The sequence below is a fragment of the Antechinus flavipes genome, chromosome 5, assembly GCF_016432865.1.
Source record: "Antechinus flavipes isolate AdamAnt ecotype Samford, QLD, Australia chromosome 5, AdamAnt_v2, whole genome shotgun sequence".
Classification (NCBI taxonomy): domain Eukaryota; kingdom Metazoa; phylum Chordata; class Mammalia; order Dasyuromorphia; family Dasyuridae; genus Antechinus; species Antechinus flavipes.
Genome location: NC_067402.1, coordinates 26,838,040 through 26,857,352, shown reverse-complemented (window position 1 = coordinate 26,857,352; position 19,313 = coordinate 26,838,040). Strand labels below are relative to the sequence as shown.

The 19,313-nt window shown below is 34.2% G+C and overlaps 1 protein-coding gene across 1 annotated transcript in view; it reads right to left on the bottom strand.

Annotated features, from left to right (window-relative positions):
- The window catches only part of TOP2B (DNA topoisomerase II beta), an 84,171-nt gene that overhangs the window by 2,077 nt on the left and 62,781 nt on the right, over nucleotides 1–19,313 (bottom strand). Inside the window, exons 26-34 of the mRNA XM_052001174.1 lie at nucleotides 18,261–18,416; nucleotides 18,038–18,121; nucleotides 15,650–15,847; nucleotides 14,638–14,782; nucleotides 12,660–12,821; nucleotides 9,894–10,089; nucleotides 8,619–8,698; nucleotides 4,552–4,662; nucleotides 1,014–1,136 (exon numbers count right to left, since the gene is read on the bottom strand). Coding sequence (XP_051857134.1) covers nucleotides 1,014–1,136; nucleotides 4,552–4,662; nucleotides 8,619–8,698; nucleotides 9,894–10,089; nucleotides 12,660–12,821; nucleotides 14,638–14,782; nucleotides 15,650–15,847; nucleotides 18,038–18,121; nucleotides 18,261–18,416 — 1,255 coding nt within the window. The remainder of the gene's footprint in view (nucleotides 1–1,013; nucleotides 1,137–4,551; nucleotides 4,663–8,618; nucleotides 8,699–9,893; nucleotides 10,090–12,659; nucleotides 12,822–14,637; nucleotides 14,783–15,649; nucleotides 15,848–18,037; nucleotides 18,122–18,260; nucleotides 18,417–19,313) is intronic.

Genomic DNA, 19,313 nt, shown 5'->3' with positions numbered 1-19,313 from the left:
GTAGGGGAGCAAATGTTCTAGTAAAACTCATTTAGAGGTTGATAAACCAGACCTTTGCTATAAAAGGCTACCAGCATAAATATTGACAATCCTCCACTAAGAAACAGTTTGGCTTGCTTTCAAAAAGCAGTTGCACTTAAATTTAGGTCAAATACTTTGTAGCAAACTCCATTACAACATATACCCACATTAATTAAAAGATTTCCAATCCCTAGCTAATTTTATTTCAAGCAATCATTAGTACAAATAAAAATACACAAGAGCTTTTTATTAATAGGATTTGACAGGCATTCTTTTCCTTCCCAAAATCTGAAAATAACCCCAACTATTTATAAAACAATTCTCCAGCAATTTCCTTCTTGTGGATCTAAGTTTAAAACGATAGTTATTACTGTTGGAGCATCAAATATCCCTGGTAATCTATAAAAACAATCTTGTGGGGTTCAAGATAAAAAAAGAAAAGTAGTGAGAGAAAGGAAAAACAGGTATCATGGTACTGTTTTATGCACTAATCATTTTGTTTTTATCACACATAGAGGATGTAGTTCAAAAACATCAAACACAACGTGGGCCACAACATTCCTGAGTGGAACCCAAAGCAAATTAAAATGTAATTGATACATATTTAATAAAATAAATAAAAACATATTAAAACATATATAACATATTACAGTTTAACACTTGTCATTATGCAGCCACAGCTTTAGCGGCCCCTGTGTCCATTTGAGTATGACATGAATGATATAGTTCAAGAACAAGAGTTAAAAGATGTTTAGCACCAAGAAAGATAATTGCTCGATCTTTGTGGATCTCACTTTCCTCATTGCTTTATTTGTTAAATGAGAGGATGATCAGATGATTTCTTAAAGTTCCTTCTATAACTATAATTCTATAATATTACTTTATAAATGGGTATGAAAAGGGAAGCAATTAAAAATTAATTTGCTCTCCACCTCCCTTTAAATCTGGAAATCATTTGTAGCTATGGAAGAGTAAGAGAAAATACTGCAAACCTTTTGGTGCTGTTGTCTTCTTTGGAATGCCAAATTCTGAATCTGAATCAGAGTTTGTAGTTTCTATTTTCTTCTGTTTGGGAAGTCTCTTGGGCTTAGGTGGTACATCTGAAGAAAGCTTTGCTGTTAACAAATTTAAGTTAAATTGGTTATTAATCTGGTAAGCAATTTACAAGAAATATTATTGGCATAATACATGCTACTTACTTATAAATATCAAATAGAAAACTTCCTTAATATACTATTAATGTAATGAAAGTATCTCTCTTTATTAAGTGCCATTTCAAAAGTACTTTCTCATAGTATGAAAATGTTTTCCCCCCTTTCTTTCTTATTTTTCCCCTCAATTACATGTAAAAAAAATTTAACATTCATTTTTAAAACATTTTTCCTTCAAAATTCTCGCCCTCTTTGAGAAGGCAAGCAAAATGATGAATTTTATAAACATAGTCATGAAAAATATATTTTCATTTTATCCATATTGCAAAAGAAAACATAGACCAAAAAAATCAAACAGACAAGAAAAATAAGGTTAAAAAAAAAGTATACTTTAATCTGCATTCAGACTCCATCAGTTCCCTCTCTGGAACTGGATAACATTTTTCATCATCCAAAACATCAGTTTTGGAACTCTGTTATATCATTGTAGTACTGAGAATGTCTAAATCCTTTACTGTTGATCACCATACAATAATACTACTACTGTGTAATGTTTTCCTTCATTCTCTTTACTTCACTCTGAATCAGTACATATAAGTCTTTTCTTAAGTTTTTTTGAAACCTTCCTGCTCATCACTTCTTATAGCACAATCACAATTATAGATCACAACTTGTTGAGTCATTCCCCAGTTGACAGGCAAACTCTTAATTTCCAGTTCTTTGCCATCACAAAAATAAATATTTGTGAGTGTGTGGATATGGGTATGTCTGTAAGTCCTTTTCTTTATTCTTTGATATCTTTGGGATACAGATCTGATGGTAGAGTTTCTGGGTCAAAGGGTATGCACAATTTGATTGTGCATAGTTCCAGATTGCTTTCCAGAATGGCTAGATCAGTTTACAACTCCACCAACAGTGTACATTAGTATCCCAATTTTCCACAGTCCTTTCAACATTTGCCACTTTCCTTTTCTGTCATATTAAACAATCTGATAGGTATGGGCTGATATCTCAAGAGTTGCATTTTTTCTAATTAACAGTTATTTAGAGCTTTTTTTTTCATATTCTAGAAATAGTTTTGGTTTCTTCCTTTGAAAACTGCCTATTCATATTCTTTGACCATTTATCAACAAAGAATGACTTGTATTCTTATTAACTCAGTTCTCTCTACACATATTTGAGAAATGAGGCCTTTATCAGAGAAATTTGCTAAGTATTCTTAATAGAAGATCTATCATCTATTTTCCATCCCTCCTCATCCTGATAAATCTGGGAATCTGGAATTAAGTGGCACATTTTGCTTTGGTCTAAAAATAATATTATGTTAGATTTAAAAAAAAACTAGGCAATTTAAAGTAGATAACTAGATAACTATATAAAAAGTTAATTATAGCAAATTTATTGACATTCATTTACAAATTTTATTGATAATATAATAAAGCTGAAAAATTACTCATAGCATTTTTATATGGAGATATATATATTTCTCCAGGAGAAAAATATACATGGAATTAAGATATATATAATAGTGCAGTCTAAGCCTTGTACTTTTCTCAATGAACCAGCAAAAGCATATAGTGGGAATTTAATACATGTTAAATTGAACTACAGAAGTGATTAAATATATGATATAGGACAAAACAGCTTAGTGCTGCCAGCACAGTATCATTTTTGTAAGAAGATTAATCCACTTTACATCCAAGTATCTACCTTTTGGAACACTTGACCTTGAAATTCACTGCAAGGAAATAAATAAATTTTTGATAATGAGGTTTTTTGGCAAGAACTTCCTTAAATAGGTTCCCTGTACTTCCACAAACATTTCTTAAGCATCTACTAGGTGCTGAAGGGCTGAAGCACAGCCCTTGACCTTAAAGAACTTACAATCTACAAGCAGAGAAAAACTGAGGACACTTAGAAATATAAGACAAACTAGAAGGTAGCAAGTGTTTATGAAAGGCACAAAGTCCTGGGAAACATCTGAAGAGGGAGAGATTACTTCTTGTGCAGGAAAATCAACTAGGTCTGAAATGGGAAGATGCAAAGAATTCTCATTGATAGAAATGCTGAAGAAGTGCTCTCCAGAAGTAGGAGATGGCCTAGGCTAATGTACCAAGATGAAAAGGGCTGGATAGACTCCGAGAATGAAAATAATCCACCCATCTCTTTCTCCACTCTCCCTTGGCCACCCCCATGGCTTAGGCACTAGCCATTCTTGCTTAGACAAAGGCAACAGCCTTCTCCCGGGTTTTCTAATATCTAATATCCTCCTCCTCTTCCAATCCATCCTCCACACAAGTTGCCAAAATAATTTCCCTAAAGACCAAGCCTGGCTCCCTACTGCTGTGGAGACACAATTTAAGCACTGAAAGCCCTCAGGGTCTGGCTTCAGATTGCCTTTCCAGATAGATTTCACATTCCTTCCCATGCCAGCCAAAGTGGCCCACTGGCTCCTCCCCAAACTCAACACCCCAGCTCCTGTATGGGGGCCTTGCACAGACTAACTCCCAAGCAGAAAGGGAATGTCATCCACATGGAAAATCTTTGCTTTCCTTTAAGGCAGAGTCTTTTATGATTCCCAGTACAGTTCTTAATGATCTCTTACTCCTCAAATTATATTGTGTTTATTTGTCTACAGAAGATTGTAATTCCCCTAGACTGATACAAGTTCCCTGAAGGCAGGGCTGGCTCTATGTTTTGTATTAGTATCTTTACATAGCAGGCACTTAATGAATTCTGATGGCTGGAGAGCAGGAGTGAAAGATAAAACTGAAAAGGCAGTTTGGAGTCTGTGGTTCATAAGCTTGAATGCCAGACTGAGGAGTTGGGACTTGATCCTACTGGAAACCAATGAAAGTCTTTAAGGAGGGTAACAATGTACAATTTATACAGTAGAATGATTATTTGGTCAGAAATATGGAGAAAATAAAGGTAAGGAAACCAATTACTAAAATATTAATAACAGGACAAGATGAAAGGCTGAAAGATGCTGAACTAGACTGACAGCAATGAGAGAAAGGAGAAGCTATTGAGAGGCACTTTTAAGCAGTCTGGACTGCTCTTTAGAACTGACTATATAAAGGAGAATAAGGACTCAAAGATGGGTCCCAGTGTTTTGTGCCTCAGTGACTGGGAAAAAGGGTTTATAGTGACCCCAAATTGTCTTTGGGACATAGAGGTGAAGATGTCCAGTGGTTATCTGGAAATAGGAACTGGAATACAAAGATACTGCTTATACCAGATTTTTTTTCTTTAGTGAACTAATGTCACCATGAGGTTCTGGTATACATGATTTTAAACAAGCTGGTTCAAATCCCACTGATATTAGCCATCTCTATGACTTAGCAAATGCCTAACAAGTGGAAATATAGACACTTACCCTTTTTGGCTGCTACTGTTTTACTTGGAGGTTTTTCTGTTGATTTTAGAGCAAATGAAGATGAAAAGACAGGGGCAGAATCCTCTTCACAACTGTCAAATTTTGTTGCATCTGTAAACAATAAAGCTTTTTCAGGAAATGAGCTCAAACAATTGGCCTTATTAATACCATTTGAAACATATCCCTTGTTAAAATATAAGCTGGGAAACAAATGTATTAATGGATATCCTACAAAGGAGATGTAATTAGAAGTTCCTACTTTCTAAGATCAAGAGGGCAGTAACATAAAAACAGCCATGGTAAAAATGGAATGAAAGATTTTAAGAAAATATCAACAAAAGGTTGTATCATTGGATCTCAGATATATACAATATTCGAATTTTGACAGTACAAAATTCCAGTAGTTCAAGATATTTATGGCACAAATTCAGTAAAGCTAATATAGGTTGAACACTGAACAATCCAAGTTAAAATAAATTCTGAAAGGGGCAGCTGATTGGGGCCTTGGTTCAAATCTGGCCTTAGACATTTAACACCTATTAGCTGTGTGACCTAGGCAAGTCACTTAACCCCAACTGCCTCACCAAATAAATAAATAAATGAAATACATTCTGTAAAAGTTGTATACAATCATTATTTTGATATGTGCTGTTTCAGGAATATCAATGTTAAGAATTCAAATGCTAAAATGGCATTAAAACATTCTTATTTTAAAATTTAAAAGTTTTATTTTAATGCCTCATCCTGATATGGAAGTGACCCCTGTTTTTTTGAAAACTTGAAAAAGAATATATCAAGTTTTTAAAGTATAAACCTAATGACATAATTTGTTTTCTTGTTAAAATTTTTAGACGACCTCTAACCATTAGTTTAAATTCTGGTACCCTGGTATGAAATCTTTCCACAAATTCCAATAAAGTGACATACTATTGGAAGGACTAAACCAGTTTTAAATTTAATTTGAAAAAGGATTTGCTAATTTGTCTGAATTTAGATCTGGAAAAGACCTTGAAGATAAAATCTTTAAACATAATTTTACAGATAAAAAAATTAAGCCCCATTCATGATTATACATTTATTCAAACTTGGATCATTTGCTTCCAAATCCAATATTCTTTCTAATACAAGCTACTTCCATACTTGAGTTGGATTTGATTTCAGTTTAGGAGAACTTGTTTGGGAGAACTTTTTCAGAAACCCAGATATTTTTGTGTGTAAGTAGAGTTATATGCAATTTTACTTCATATTTAACAGGCGCCATTGACCAAGGAGGAAATGGAGTAGCCACACAGTTTTTTTGGTTTAGGTTAATTCATAGCAATAACAATAACAACAACAATTAGGATGATAACAATTATCATCCTAATTGTTGTTGTTATTGTTATTGCTTATTCCCTTATCACATGACCAAAAAAAGATTGAAAACTTGCAAAAATATTTCTAGAACAAACAGACCAATTCACATAGCAATAACAACAGCTGAAGTATATGTCCATCAGATTTACTATTTACTATTTACTGGAGTTTACTATTTACTATTAGTTTATCTCTAGATGGAGCTACAAAAGAGCTAATATCTAAAAATGGAATCCAAAGCTCCTCCATAAACAATATCTACATGGACTTGACCAACAACATAGCAACAAAGAAACATCCAACAAATGGCTTAGTCATATGGATTTGTTTACAGAAATGAAAGTATTTATGATAACCTTAAAAGATAAGATCACTGCTGCCAGAAATTACTAAAAGGTCATCCTTAAGGAATGTGGATTTACTTGATCAATAGAGATCCTAAAAGAAAATGATAGAAACTATACAATCTCACTACAGGTTGCAAAAATCTAGCATTTACTGAATAACTAGGGAAACATAAGTAGCTAGCTAAAACTAGATACCTGAAGCTTACACCCTTATAAACTAATAGACTATTAACTGAATAGACTATAACCTGATAAAATTGGAGTCTTCTGAAAGAATATTAAGTTATCTATCATTATCTTTCCCCAAAAACTCTGTTCTCTACCTTTCTTATTTCTATTAAGGGTCTCACCAGGGAAGAATAATGATTACCTCTTTACTTCTCTCCATCTCCACATACTATCCTTGCCAAGCCTGCCCATTGCACCATCCTTCTCTCTTCTTATGCCACATGACTATTCTAATTCAAGGCTCATTCTCTTTTACAGATGGGAAAGTAGGCCAAGGAGCAGGAAGTGATTTGCCCATGGTTACCCAGGCTTCTAGGGATGGGACTCAAGTGCTTCATTCCCAAACCAAGTGGTTTCTACTGTGCCAGGGAAGAGACTTTGCGCCAGCCTCTTTGCCGAGATTCTGCCCTCTCTGAACAGGTGACAACTTGATATTGCTAAAGCACAGATCTGGCTAGGTTACTCCCCAGCTCAAGATGCTCCAGGAATTCTTCTACTGTCTCTAGGAAAAAATATAAACTTTTTCTTGGCTCTGAAAGTTCTCTTTCCTTACTTGCCTTCATGCAATCCAGGTGCCAGTCAAGAGCTTACTTACTATTTCTTATATGTGCAAGACATGCCGTGGGCAGCCGCTGAGCCTCTGGACCCAGCTGGCCCCCAAATAGGGAACACTTCCCTCCTCACCTTAGACTCCTGGAAGCCCTACCTCACTTTCAGATGGAGTTTCGAGGGCACCTCCTTTATGAGGTCTTTCCTGATTTCATTATTGAGGAAAAGGAGAGCAGCCAGGATTTATCTAAAGTTTTTTTTTTTAAGTTCTTTACAAATATTAGCTCCTTTGATCCTCACAATTACCCTGGGATGCAGGTATTCTTTTTAATAGAAGAGGAAACTAAAGCTGGGAGAGGCTAAATGACTTTTCCAGGGTCACACAACTAATAAAACATTTGAGAATAAATTTGTATTCAGCTATTCCTTCCTTCCTGACTCCAAGTCCAATGCACCAGCCAGCTACTTCTAATCTGAAGAAGTCTCGTATTCTCCAAGGTAAGAGTGTCAGCCGCTCTCTCACCCATCCCTACTTCACTTTTTTTAATCCTGCATTTATTCATACTTAAACATGTTGTAGCTCCCTAAGGACAGAACTGTTTCACTTTCATATTGACATCCCCAGAACTTACCTCACTGTACAGCGTAGGTTTAACACAAAGTACAACTTTAAAGAGCAGGCCCTTTGTAACTTCTAAAATCATATCATATAACTATTACTAATCACATAAATTTGCATAGGGCTTTAAGGGTGACTAATCACTTTCTTCTCTACTTCACTATGAATTAGATGGTATAAACCTTATCCTCATTTTATACAGAAGTAATTAAACTCAAACAAGTTAAATGACAAATTTATTAAATGTCAGAGCCATAAACTTGTATACACAGAGAAAAAGCATGGATATGCATAAATAGAAACATGTGTATATTTTCTCATGCATATATACATGCACACATATATTTGCCTACACAAAATGGATATGTGTGTCTGCATACATGAAACAAATTTACTTTCATATGTGTGTGCGTGTGTGTGTGCATGCATGTGTGTATATACAGTCTATACATGACTGGGTATATACTCATGAGTACATATTTTCCCAAACATGTAGACATTCACACATATGATGCACATAAACATGTGTCTATGCACATAGGTGCACATTCCTTCACATAAGGGGCAAATTCACCTTCATATGTTTATACGTTCATACGACACACAGACCCACAAATATACACGTGTATTTTTGCATGCATGTAGATATACACACCTATATAGACACGTATATATATTTTCCTATACATGAATATACACAAACATGTGCATATGCACAGAGCTACATGGTATAAGGAGCACAATTACTGTCCTTATTATACACAAATATTTATCTCTATGTATAAACATGGAGACGTGTATAGAGATGTGTATACATACATACTTTTGAATGAATATATGTTTTTACTCTGAAGTCAAATGAAGATTTTTTAGTTATTCATTAGTGTGTTTTACTTCAATAACATGGACAAATCTAACACTACCATAAATTCCCAATAAGAATGAAAATAAGGTATAAGTAAGCATACCATCTTCCGACTTCTGTGAATAAGAAGGGAATGAGAAAAGGTTCCCAAAGTCCTGGTTTTTCTTGTCATGTGAGGATTTTCTAATATTGAAAAGAGAAATTAAAGCATAAAGATGCTATGTTGGAAATATGGAGTTTTACTTCTATGAAAGAATGCTTTCCACTTTATTCTTTGAATCAACAGAACAAACTTTTAACCTAACATTACATTTTTCCTTCACATTCTTTTAAAGATTGATTGTAAGAATAATAACAACAACTCACATTTGCCTAGTGCCTTATGATTTGCAAAACCTCTTTCCAAACAACAAAATTGGGAGGTATATAATAATAAATATTACAACTCCCTGATTACAGATGAGGAAAGAATTACACAGAGATTAAGATGCCTGCCATGGGTCAAAGAGCTGGTAAACATCAAAGGTGGGAAGTAAACCCAGGTTTCTAATTCTATGTCCACTAAGCCACATTCCCCAAGTGTTTCACCTTAAAACAGAAAGGAAGTTAAAACAAAGTTAAAACAAAGGCAAAAGAGGTACTTAATTTAAAAATTAACAAAACGTGATTTGTAGTAATAACCACATGTTCTAATTTAGAATGGCTTGCACTAAGGCTTAATGCAAATTTACATCACGATTCAAAATACCTAATTACCAGGTCCCAAAAAAGTATTTCTGTATGTGCTCGAGATACCACCCACACACACACTCCAAGAAAACCTCTCTGGAGCAACTTCCACTTGATGGAATGCCTGTCTTTGCCTCAATGCAACAGAGGGGAGGATGCAGGGGTAACCAGGGGAGCCCCTTTCTTTTATAAAGAGAGGGCCCTTGGTTTAGTAGACAATACTCTAACTCTCCACCTCTGAGGGAGCTCAGATAACTGCCAATGACTAGTATTCTAGGAATTTGGCAAATATTGGTTGTATTAAGGAAGCAAAGAAATAACTCAAATTTGGTTTTTTAAAAAAGTTTGATCTAAGTTCATAGTCTTGCAGTGACAGAGGAAATGAAGCAAGACTTAATTCCTTAAATCAAAGCTGAAGTTCTAAAAAGAAAAAAAAAGACCTCTCCAAACTCCCCAGTTTCAAGTTCAAAAGTACATTTATCACTTAATAACATCTATTTTGTTCATAGAACTCTCCCTTCTCTAGACTGATAATAGTTTAAACAAGGCAAGAAGGAGAATATTGTTTGAAAAATAGCATTTTAAAGTTCAAGAAAAAAATAACTATCCCCCAAATCCCTGACCAGATAAAATAAATAACTGTACTTACTCTGGAGTTACTTTTGATTTGACTGGAGAAAAAGTATAGTCATCCTTATCTAAACCATCTGAGGGAACGAACTCATCATCTCTGTCGTTTGTCACAGGAGATGATTTGACTTTTAATTCCTCTAAATCATTATTATCATCTTCATCAGCATCATCTTCCTCTTCCGAAAAATCAAAAGTATATTTAGGCCTTTCCGCTAGGGAAAAATAAAAAAACAACAAGGTTTTTTATAAAGTCAGCATTCAGACTGATTAATAGTTAATATTAAATTTATTATTGATATTAATAATAAACATTAAGCTCGATACATACAAAGTGCTTCCATATTGTACAAAGCACTTCATGCTTTCAGGCTGGATCTATACAGATTCAAAATGAAGCACAAAAGTGGTCCAATAGAGAATTAAATTTCAATGTCAGAAATGTCATAATCTAAACCCTTCTCTTTCATACTTTCCTAGAAACTGGAAGGAAATGCTCTAAAAATGTCAGAGTTGAGGGAATCTTGGAGATCACTTAGTTCAACATTTTCATTATGAAGCTGAGGCAATTAAGGGTGAAGAAAGGGGGTGATTTGCCCAGCCCTACAGTGGGATAGAGCAGCAGAACACTAGGGACAGACTCAATGTCTGAATAATATTCTTTATCCAGTATGTGCCATAAAATAATGGGAATATTTACTAAGCATTTCTGAGACAGGCCTGAAAACTGTGGCAAAATTAAATTAAAATTAAAATAAATAGTAACATCAGAATTCAGTGGACCTAGGGGGAAAGAATGGGAGTAACAAAATGTACAAATTTTAGAGGGGAAAGATAAAGAGATTATGCAAACAAGAGGTTTTGCTATTTTTGACATGAGTGCTAAATTTTAATTTCCAGGAAACCAATTCTCTACATTGCTTTTATTATGCAGACAGGCCAAAGATTCAGTTCAAAACATGTTAAGATTACAAGATATTTTTATTTGTTCTTATGTTCTTTGTGCCTATTAGTGGCAGGGATATAATAAGTAATTAATAAATGTTTGCTGGTTCACTTAAATGCAGGGAAGATTCTAAAAATGTTTCTCTAATATACTATAAAATTAAGTATTTTCAAATTACCACAATCATTTAGAGACTTGGGCAGTATCTACAGAACTGATTTCCAACCAAAAATAGTCTAGAGGAAAAAACAAACAAATACAACTACTCCCTCACTAGATTCAAAATGAAGCACAAAAATGAGGTCATATTTTAAACCCCTCTTTCATACTCTCTTGGGAACTGAAAGAAAATACTCTAACAATGTCAGAATTGAGGGGGAAAAAAACAAACTTGGAAGTCACTTCGTCCAACATTTTCATTATTAAGATGAGGCAACTAAGCGTCAAGAGCAGCAGAGCTAGGGCTTTTCTTTAAACAATAACACAATTGGGTTAATAGAACTACAACAAACAGCAGCAAAATGGAAATTGAATACTAATGATGATAAAGAAGAGATATGGGGCAGCCAGGTGGTGCATGGATAGAGCACCAGCCCTGAAGTCAGGAGGACCTGAATTCAAATCTGACCTCACTTAACACTTCCTAGCTGTGTGACCCTGGGCAAGTCACTTATCCCCAATTGCCTCAAGGGGGAAAAAAGATATGAGAATGTATCTCCTGTCCTTCTCTGCAGAAGTGGATGACTGATTGTAGATGACTGGGCTAGACTGATATATTTCGTTAGTTCTGATGAACTGCTTTCTATCTCTTTGAAATTGTACATACACACACATACACGTATACATAGACTTTGTAAAGTTATATATCTATATCTAATATGGTAATATGCATATATATCTGTATACGTGTATATGAGTGGTTGTGGATATGTATACATATATGGGGCACAGGTGGTTATAGTGATTAGAGCACTGGGCCTGGAGTCAGGAAGGCTCATCTACCTCAGTTCAAATCTGGCCTCAAACACCTGCTAATCATATAATCCTGGGCAAGCCACTTCACTCTGTTTGCCTCAGTTTTCTCATCTGTCAAATGATCTGAAGAAGGAAATAGATTTCCATTAAGAGTTCTCTCCACTAAAGCATGCTTACTGCCTTTAAGTTAGACGATGATATGTACTCTTAAATTTAGTTCCATTTGTCATAGCAATTTATACAACGCTAAAGGGAAGCCAAGTTCCACGAGCTATGAGTATAGAGTACAAGGATATATTAATAAAGATGAAATTCCTGTGATACAGGATAAGAGATACTGAAAAGAGAAAAACTGAACAAAGAACAATTAGGGATCATAGGTCTGCCAGTATGTTTTACAATGAACATATCACAAGGCTGGCCATCACATGAGCCGTTTCCTCCCTAAAATGTTTTAATTCAGTATTATGGGGAACAGCTCCAATTTCATAATGAATTTTTTAAAACTAGGACTCATGTCACAAAAATATATTCTGTAGCCAACTCTTCTAGAAAGCATTTCTTTTAAAAATGAGATGCTTATTCTCAAAGACACAGTATTTCCCACTGAAAACTGTAGTCCATTCTTTACTAATTCTGTGATGACTTGCTTTTCCTAAAAGTTTCTTTCTTAGTGTTAACAACTGTAACTTCATTTGAAATTCCCAACTTATTTTCTTCATTTCAGCAGCATTTTTATACATGCAAAAAAAATGAAGTTCTTTGGTTGAAAGAGACAGGCCTAAAGAATCATTATTTGAACATGAACAACTTAGTAGAAGCACTCTCCTATACAATACAGTGACCATAAAATATCAGTAGTACCAGCAGCTCGTCTAAGCAGAGAGTCTCTTGGAATAATCACAGGTTCAGTTTCTTCCAAGTCACTTTCTGATTTGGATTCATCATCAGACCAAGGGTTTCTTTTCTTCACTTTCTTTGCACCAGATTTATTAGAAGAGAGAGGTGTTTTTCTCACCCTGGTACCTAAAATCAAGTAATTAATATATAACAGTTAAATTATAAAGTTAAACAATACTCCTTTATATTACCAATGAGAAAGATTTTTTTAAATGTAGTACTTATAAACATCGAGAGCTTTATTCCAACTGGCTTCAATAGAAGCCTTTCTCCAATGCCTCATCTTGATGTGGAGATGGAGCTGGGTTCTCAAAGGTGTAATCAACAGAAAGCAAGTATTATTTGATACTAGGAAGCTGTGAAGGCTTTGGGAATTAGAAGAAACAGTCTATTTTCCAGAGATGAAAACAAGTAAGTTCTGAGGGGAACATCACCTGAGAACTGGCTACCAGGTGATTATTTCAGTTACAGTAATTCAAGAAACAAGTCTGTCTCCACTAAGATTTAGAGGGAATTTCAATCTGTATCAGTGGACAGATTGGTTCTTTGGTACCAAGGAGGTACCAAATCTCTGGATCCTACTCTTAAAATAAAACATAGTTTAAAAGCAATCTAACTTCTCTTCCCAATATGAACATTTCCTCTCCCTATCCTACCTGTCAGCTACTGCCCCATCTCTTTCCTTATTTGTGGCTACATTCTCGCTTTTCATATTCTTTTAACCTCATCATTGCACCAAAACTCTTCTAATCAGAATCTGTGATCTCTCAGGTGCCAGGCCCGATGGCCTACTCTCAGTTCTCTTTCTCCTTGACTTCTCTCCCACCTCTGATTCTGCTGACTTGATTGTCTCTTCTCTCTAGGTTTTCAGGACACTGTCCCTTCCAGTTCTACTACCAGACTGTTCCCTTTCAGTTTTTTGCTAGATTATCTTCTAGGTCATATCCTCTAACTACAAGGAACTTCCAAGGCTTGGTCCTAAGCTTTCATCTATTCTCTTTATGTACTATATATTCTATGTATTCTCTCTTCATTTAGTGATTACATATGCAGCCTGGGATTTAATGACCAGCTCTCAGCTCATGATTCTTAAATCTACCTATCCTGCCCTAACCTTTCTCTTCTGACCTTCAAACCCATAGCTCCAATTGCCTACTGGACAACTCAAATGGGATATCAACTCGACACTTAAAAGTTAATATGTTCAAAACTGAACTCATTTTCTTTCTTCCAAAACTACCCGTTCTTCCTAACTTTAGAAGACCATCCTGTCAGTTTATATCCGATCTGTTGGAACAGCTTCTCACTTTTATCTTCACAATATCATTCGCAGAAGCTGGTGGCAGCTGCCACCACCTGACTAGGCCCTTATCGTCTCCTGTCTGGACTACTGCCATCGGCTCCCCGTGCTGGCCCATCCTCTTCAGCTGGCAAAGGGATATTTTCACAGTGCAGGTCCATCCATGCCCCTCCCTTGCTTAATAAATTTCAGTGGTTCTGGATTGTTTCCAGGATCAAATACAGAATCTTTCACTGCGTACTCAGTCCTTTCCATCACCTTAGATCTGACTACTCTACCACTTGCTCTATGACCGAGGGACACAGGCCTCCTCTAGACACGACACACCATTCTCCATCTTTGACTATCCCCCATGTCAGGAAAGTTGTTTTCTCCTCATTTCTACCTCCTGGCTCTCTTTGAGCTCCAGCTAACACTGACCTTCTGCCAGAAGCCCTTCCCCATCTCTCTTAAGTCTAATGCTTCTCCCCCTGCCGATTATCTCCAATTCTCCCACTGGCATTTGTGTGTTGTTCTCTTCCACTAGAAAAAGTCTTTTGTCTTTGTCCTGACAATCCTTAGTATTATTCCTGGGACATACTTGGTATTAGTTTGTTGCTTGATTAAGGCAATTTTAATGATTTTTATACACAAATAGCTCACCAGGTTCCTTTTTCTCCCTTTTGGGTTTGGGTCCTTTAGGTGTGGGAGTGGATGCTGTCAATGAATCTTCTCCTATACCTTCTGCTGGTGCTCCTCCCAATTCATCATCAAATTCTACCTTTACTGCCGTAGGATCAAGATCACCCTAAATAAGAGAAAGGAAATTGAAAAGGATTGTTATGACTACCAGCTTTGGAATGTGTTTGTATCTAACACTGGTAAGAATTACCAGCTGATATGAAAAGCATCCTAAGACCATAATTGACAGGGGAGACCACAAGCAGAAGTAGCCATGGCTCAATCTCACCTAGCATTGTGGTAAGTGATTCTGAATATAACAAGTCTCCTCTCTCAAGCAAAAATAAGGCATTTGGCTTTTTCAGCATGAAAGACACTTTTAGGCTGGTAATTATGTCAACTGATTCCAAAATAAAGTTCTAAATATGTTATGTTGCATAAGAGATATCATTGAGGAAATGAATGAATAGAGCAGATGGATCGTAGTTCTGTATTGAGAGCAAGGTACAACTGAGAGATAGCCCAATTGCTACTCTAGTGACCAAAGAATGTCGAATCATTTGGAGGAAGGTTTCCAAAGCAGATCCTCTATGAAAGATTCATAGGAACACATGGTACTTGAGAAATATCCATGTTGATGAGATTTTGAATCAACTGATATAAAGTAATACATTTATTGAATATAGTCTTACATTGAAAGTTCTTGATATAATAAAGCAAGTTGATGAAATGTTTGATGTTTTTCCCTTTAAAAAATCTGAATTCAATTGCTTTTGTCTGCATATGGCCTTTAACTGTATTTGGGTCCCTCTATCTCACTTAGTATTATCAATCAGAACATGAAGCAAAAATTAAAGAATAGAATTAAAAACCAAAAATGAATATTGTAACCACCACATAATGATTCAATTATTCTTCTTATTTTAATAATACAACCGCAATGACCTCTACCAATGTGAAAGGATTAAAAAAAGACATGCACATTTTTACCCACCTTCTTTTTCTTTAGCAACTTTTTGCTGGCATCAGCCTTCATGGCAGATGTAATCTGTGGAACAATCCTTCTACCATGGGGTGAGGGCATGGTCTCTTCCAACTGAAGCTTTTTAATCTTGGGTTTGCCAACTTTACCCTTTATTGCTTTGCCAGCCATTCCAGCTAAAGCATCCTCTCTTTCCTGGGCTTCCACTTTCTAAGGAGTAATCATAAGGTAGTGACAAAACTGAAAAATTGCCTTGTAGAAAAACATCACTGTAATTAATAACAAAGTTTAAAAAAAATTAACCTTTACAGAAAAGATAATAAAACACACTAAAATGGATCTTCTATAAAATGGTGAAAAGAACATTGGTCAAGAGATCAGATAATCTGGATTCTTAATCCCCCTGTGTGACATAAAGCAAGTTATATCTATTCTGGGTTTTATTTTTCCTATCTGTTAAACAAGAAGCCTGGGTGGGATGTTGCCCAAGATCTTCAAAGTACTTAATTTTATGGTTTCATATCATGGAAAAGATCCCTACATTTTTCAGAAGAAACTAAAATCTTATCTAGATTTATCAGATTCATAGCAAGTAATCACAAATATGTTTTTAATCACAGTAAAGTAATATCTATTTGCTTAGGTATAGGAAAAGAAGAAAATATCTAAAACCAAACATTTCACAAATATAAGAGTTCACATCCTGTTTCAATTAAAAAGTGGTCAGAAAAATTATGTCAAAATGAAAAGGCATCAGTCTAGCCTAGGATGAAGGAATGATTACTCTTACATTATTAATCACATTACAAAAGGAGCCTTCCTTTTATAATGAAAATCCTTTTGAAAAGATTATTTTAAAATCTTGGGAAAGGGAACTCTTTTAGATGTCTGGCAGATTCTCTTTCACAAGTTTAAGGGGAAAAGGATGTTTTAAAATGTTTCACAAAATAGCCCATATGAGATTTACATCTGATTATAAATTAGATTCAATGAAATAGTATAATATTCCTTGAGACTCAATGCAAAACCCTTTTTCCAGGCTTACAAATTCTAAAACCAACAACTCTGGAAAAAAAATTGATTTGAATGGCAAGAAATTGCTCTGAAATCAAAGGAAAACAGAGATTTTTCCTAGGATTCCTATAGAGCAAAGTTAAAAAATAAAAAATTTTAAAAATAGAAAAAATAAAATAAAATATTTAAAATAACTATACTCAGGTACATTCAAAGTCTTCATCTTTCATTTTCATAGGAAAAAGTCATTTAAAGAAAGACTATGGATTAGTACTATCAGAAATTTTTTTCGTTTTCTGTTTTTTAAAGGACTGTTTTATTCTTTGTGATGTTTTAAAATGTGTATTTTCAATGGAAAGGAATCTCTGAATTAACAATTGAAATCAATGGGAAATTGTAATTCAAATTTACATAAATTTATTTATGAATGTTTCCCAATCTAAAAAAAACGATAATCCATAAATATGGTGATAAGATAGCATAAGTGTAAAATGTGTAATCAATGTTTATAAAAACAAAAGTTTTATTTCTGGTTCTTCATTAAATCAGATTATATGATAGCATTCTGATTTGATAAAACGAATTAAAGTTCTAAAGGTTTCACTACGTTTATAAAACTCTTCAAAAGTTTATATCTTATTCTAAATTTTAACCTGTTAGGACTTTTATTTAATAAAAAAAAAAAAGGCCTTGAAGAAAATATTGTTTTCTAAAATTTTAGGAGAAAGCTTTACTTCCTCTTTTTCTCTGGAGTTTATATGAAATCATGTAAAAAAATTTAACTGAATTTATGTAATACAACATAAATTCTTATTGTTGGAGAAAGAAATGGCAAACCATTCCAGTATTTTTGCCAAGAAAATCCTAAATGGGGTCAAAAAGAGTCAGATACCACTAACAGAGAAAACAACAACTTCTACTTTTTCATCTAGAATTCACGTGAAATTATATGGTAGAATGTAAACTCTTAGGTAGCAGAGATTATCTTGTGCCCCTAGCACTAACATAGTGCCTGATATATAGAGTGATTAATAAGTCCTCGCTGATATATCAATTATCACAGTCAGGTTGATTCAGAAGTCTGGATTCTTTTCATTCTAGATTACATATTTGAGAAAGACATTATAAGAGAGTAATTAATAGCAATTCAATTTACATAGTTTGTATATTCATCAAAATAGAAATACATTTTATGTTCAAGTTTGTTTAAGCTTAATTTTAGCACCTCTCACTAATATGATCATGTTTTAAACCTCTTTAAAAAAAAGTGAACTGTACACATAGCACTGTAAGGCACCCCCAACATGATCTAGTCCAAAATTGATTTTGATTCTTATCCTCTAACTATTCATTCTCAAAATAAATTTCCATATAGACTAAACATACATCAAGTTCTTCAACAAAAGCTGCTAAATCTTCTTTCCAGAGATCAGAAGGAGATTTTCTTTTAAGGTCATTGAGTTCTCTCCCCTAAAATAAAAATAGAAGAGGTAACTACAAAGTTTAGTATGGTCTTTTAAAAACTTAAAACATAATGCAAAATGCTATATTTATGAAAACAGGAATACTGATAATAAGTTTGAAAATATTTACTACACAAAATTCATACTTTTGCATCTCTCTGTTTAATCAGTTCTTCAACTTTTTCTTTAGTAAGACACCACAGAGACATATTTAAAATGTAGTTAAAATCAGGGCCTGAGGTAGTGCCCGAATCAGAGGAACTATCATCACGCTGATTTTGTGTTTCTTCCTCTTCTGCAGCCTGGAAAGAAAAAAAAGCAAATAACTTTCCATAGTCTCGTCTACATTAGCAGCAATATTTAAAATACTAAACAATCATTCTAATGACTTTATGTTCTCCCTTGGGGTAGGAGGAGGTAGGGGAAGAATAGTAGCTAAAAGTATATTTTGGAATACTTTTAAAGTGTTTCCTATTAAAATACTAAACTTTGTTTATAAAGAGATTCAATCTTAAGAAGTACAATATTGCAATTTATTGAGGAAGTTGATATAGAAAATCAAACTATTAAGTTATGAAGAAAAGTAATCTGATGACTGACAGTTGAGCCTCAATATAATCCAAATAACTGTAGATACCCCCCCCAAAAAGTTGTCAGATTTTCATATTGAAGAGTGAATGTGTAATTTCAAATTTATAAAATTTGAGTAGTGCATTATAAAATGGAAAGTGCTTTGCAATAATATTTATAATAACTATACTCAAGTACATTCTCTACCTAACATAGAAATCTTATTAATCATTAATTAATTTAGATAATTTAGAAACAAGAGAAAGTTCCTAGTAAAGTAGTGAGAACCAGATTAATGAATTAGCAGAATAAGAGTTAGTAGTTATGCTGTTTTTATTTACAAAATGATTTTTACATAGGATTATCTCAAAAAAAAAAAAAGACCTGAATGAAACATATTGATAATTACTTTTCAAATAGAAAATACTTTTTTAATGTGTAACAAATTAATTACTGCTTAGTTTAATTTCTGCTGCCATTCTATGTATAAGAACAGTCAGCAAATTGTCATTTTAAATATAGAAGTGTAATCTAATTTACAAATATATGATGCTTCATCACATAAGTATATTTATTAATCAAGTGCTAAGAAAAATAAGAACTATTATGTGGCTTAATCTATTATTGCT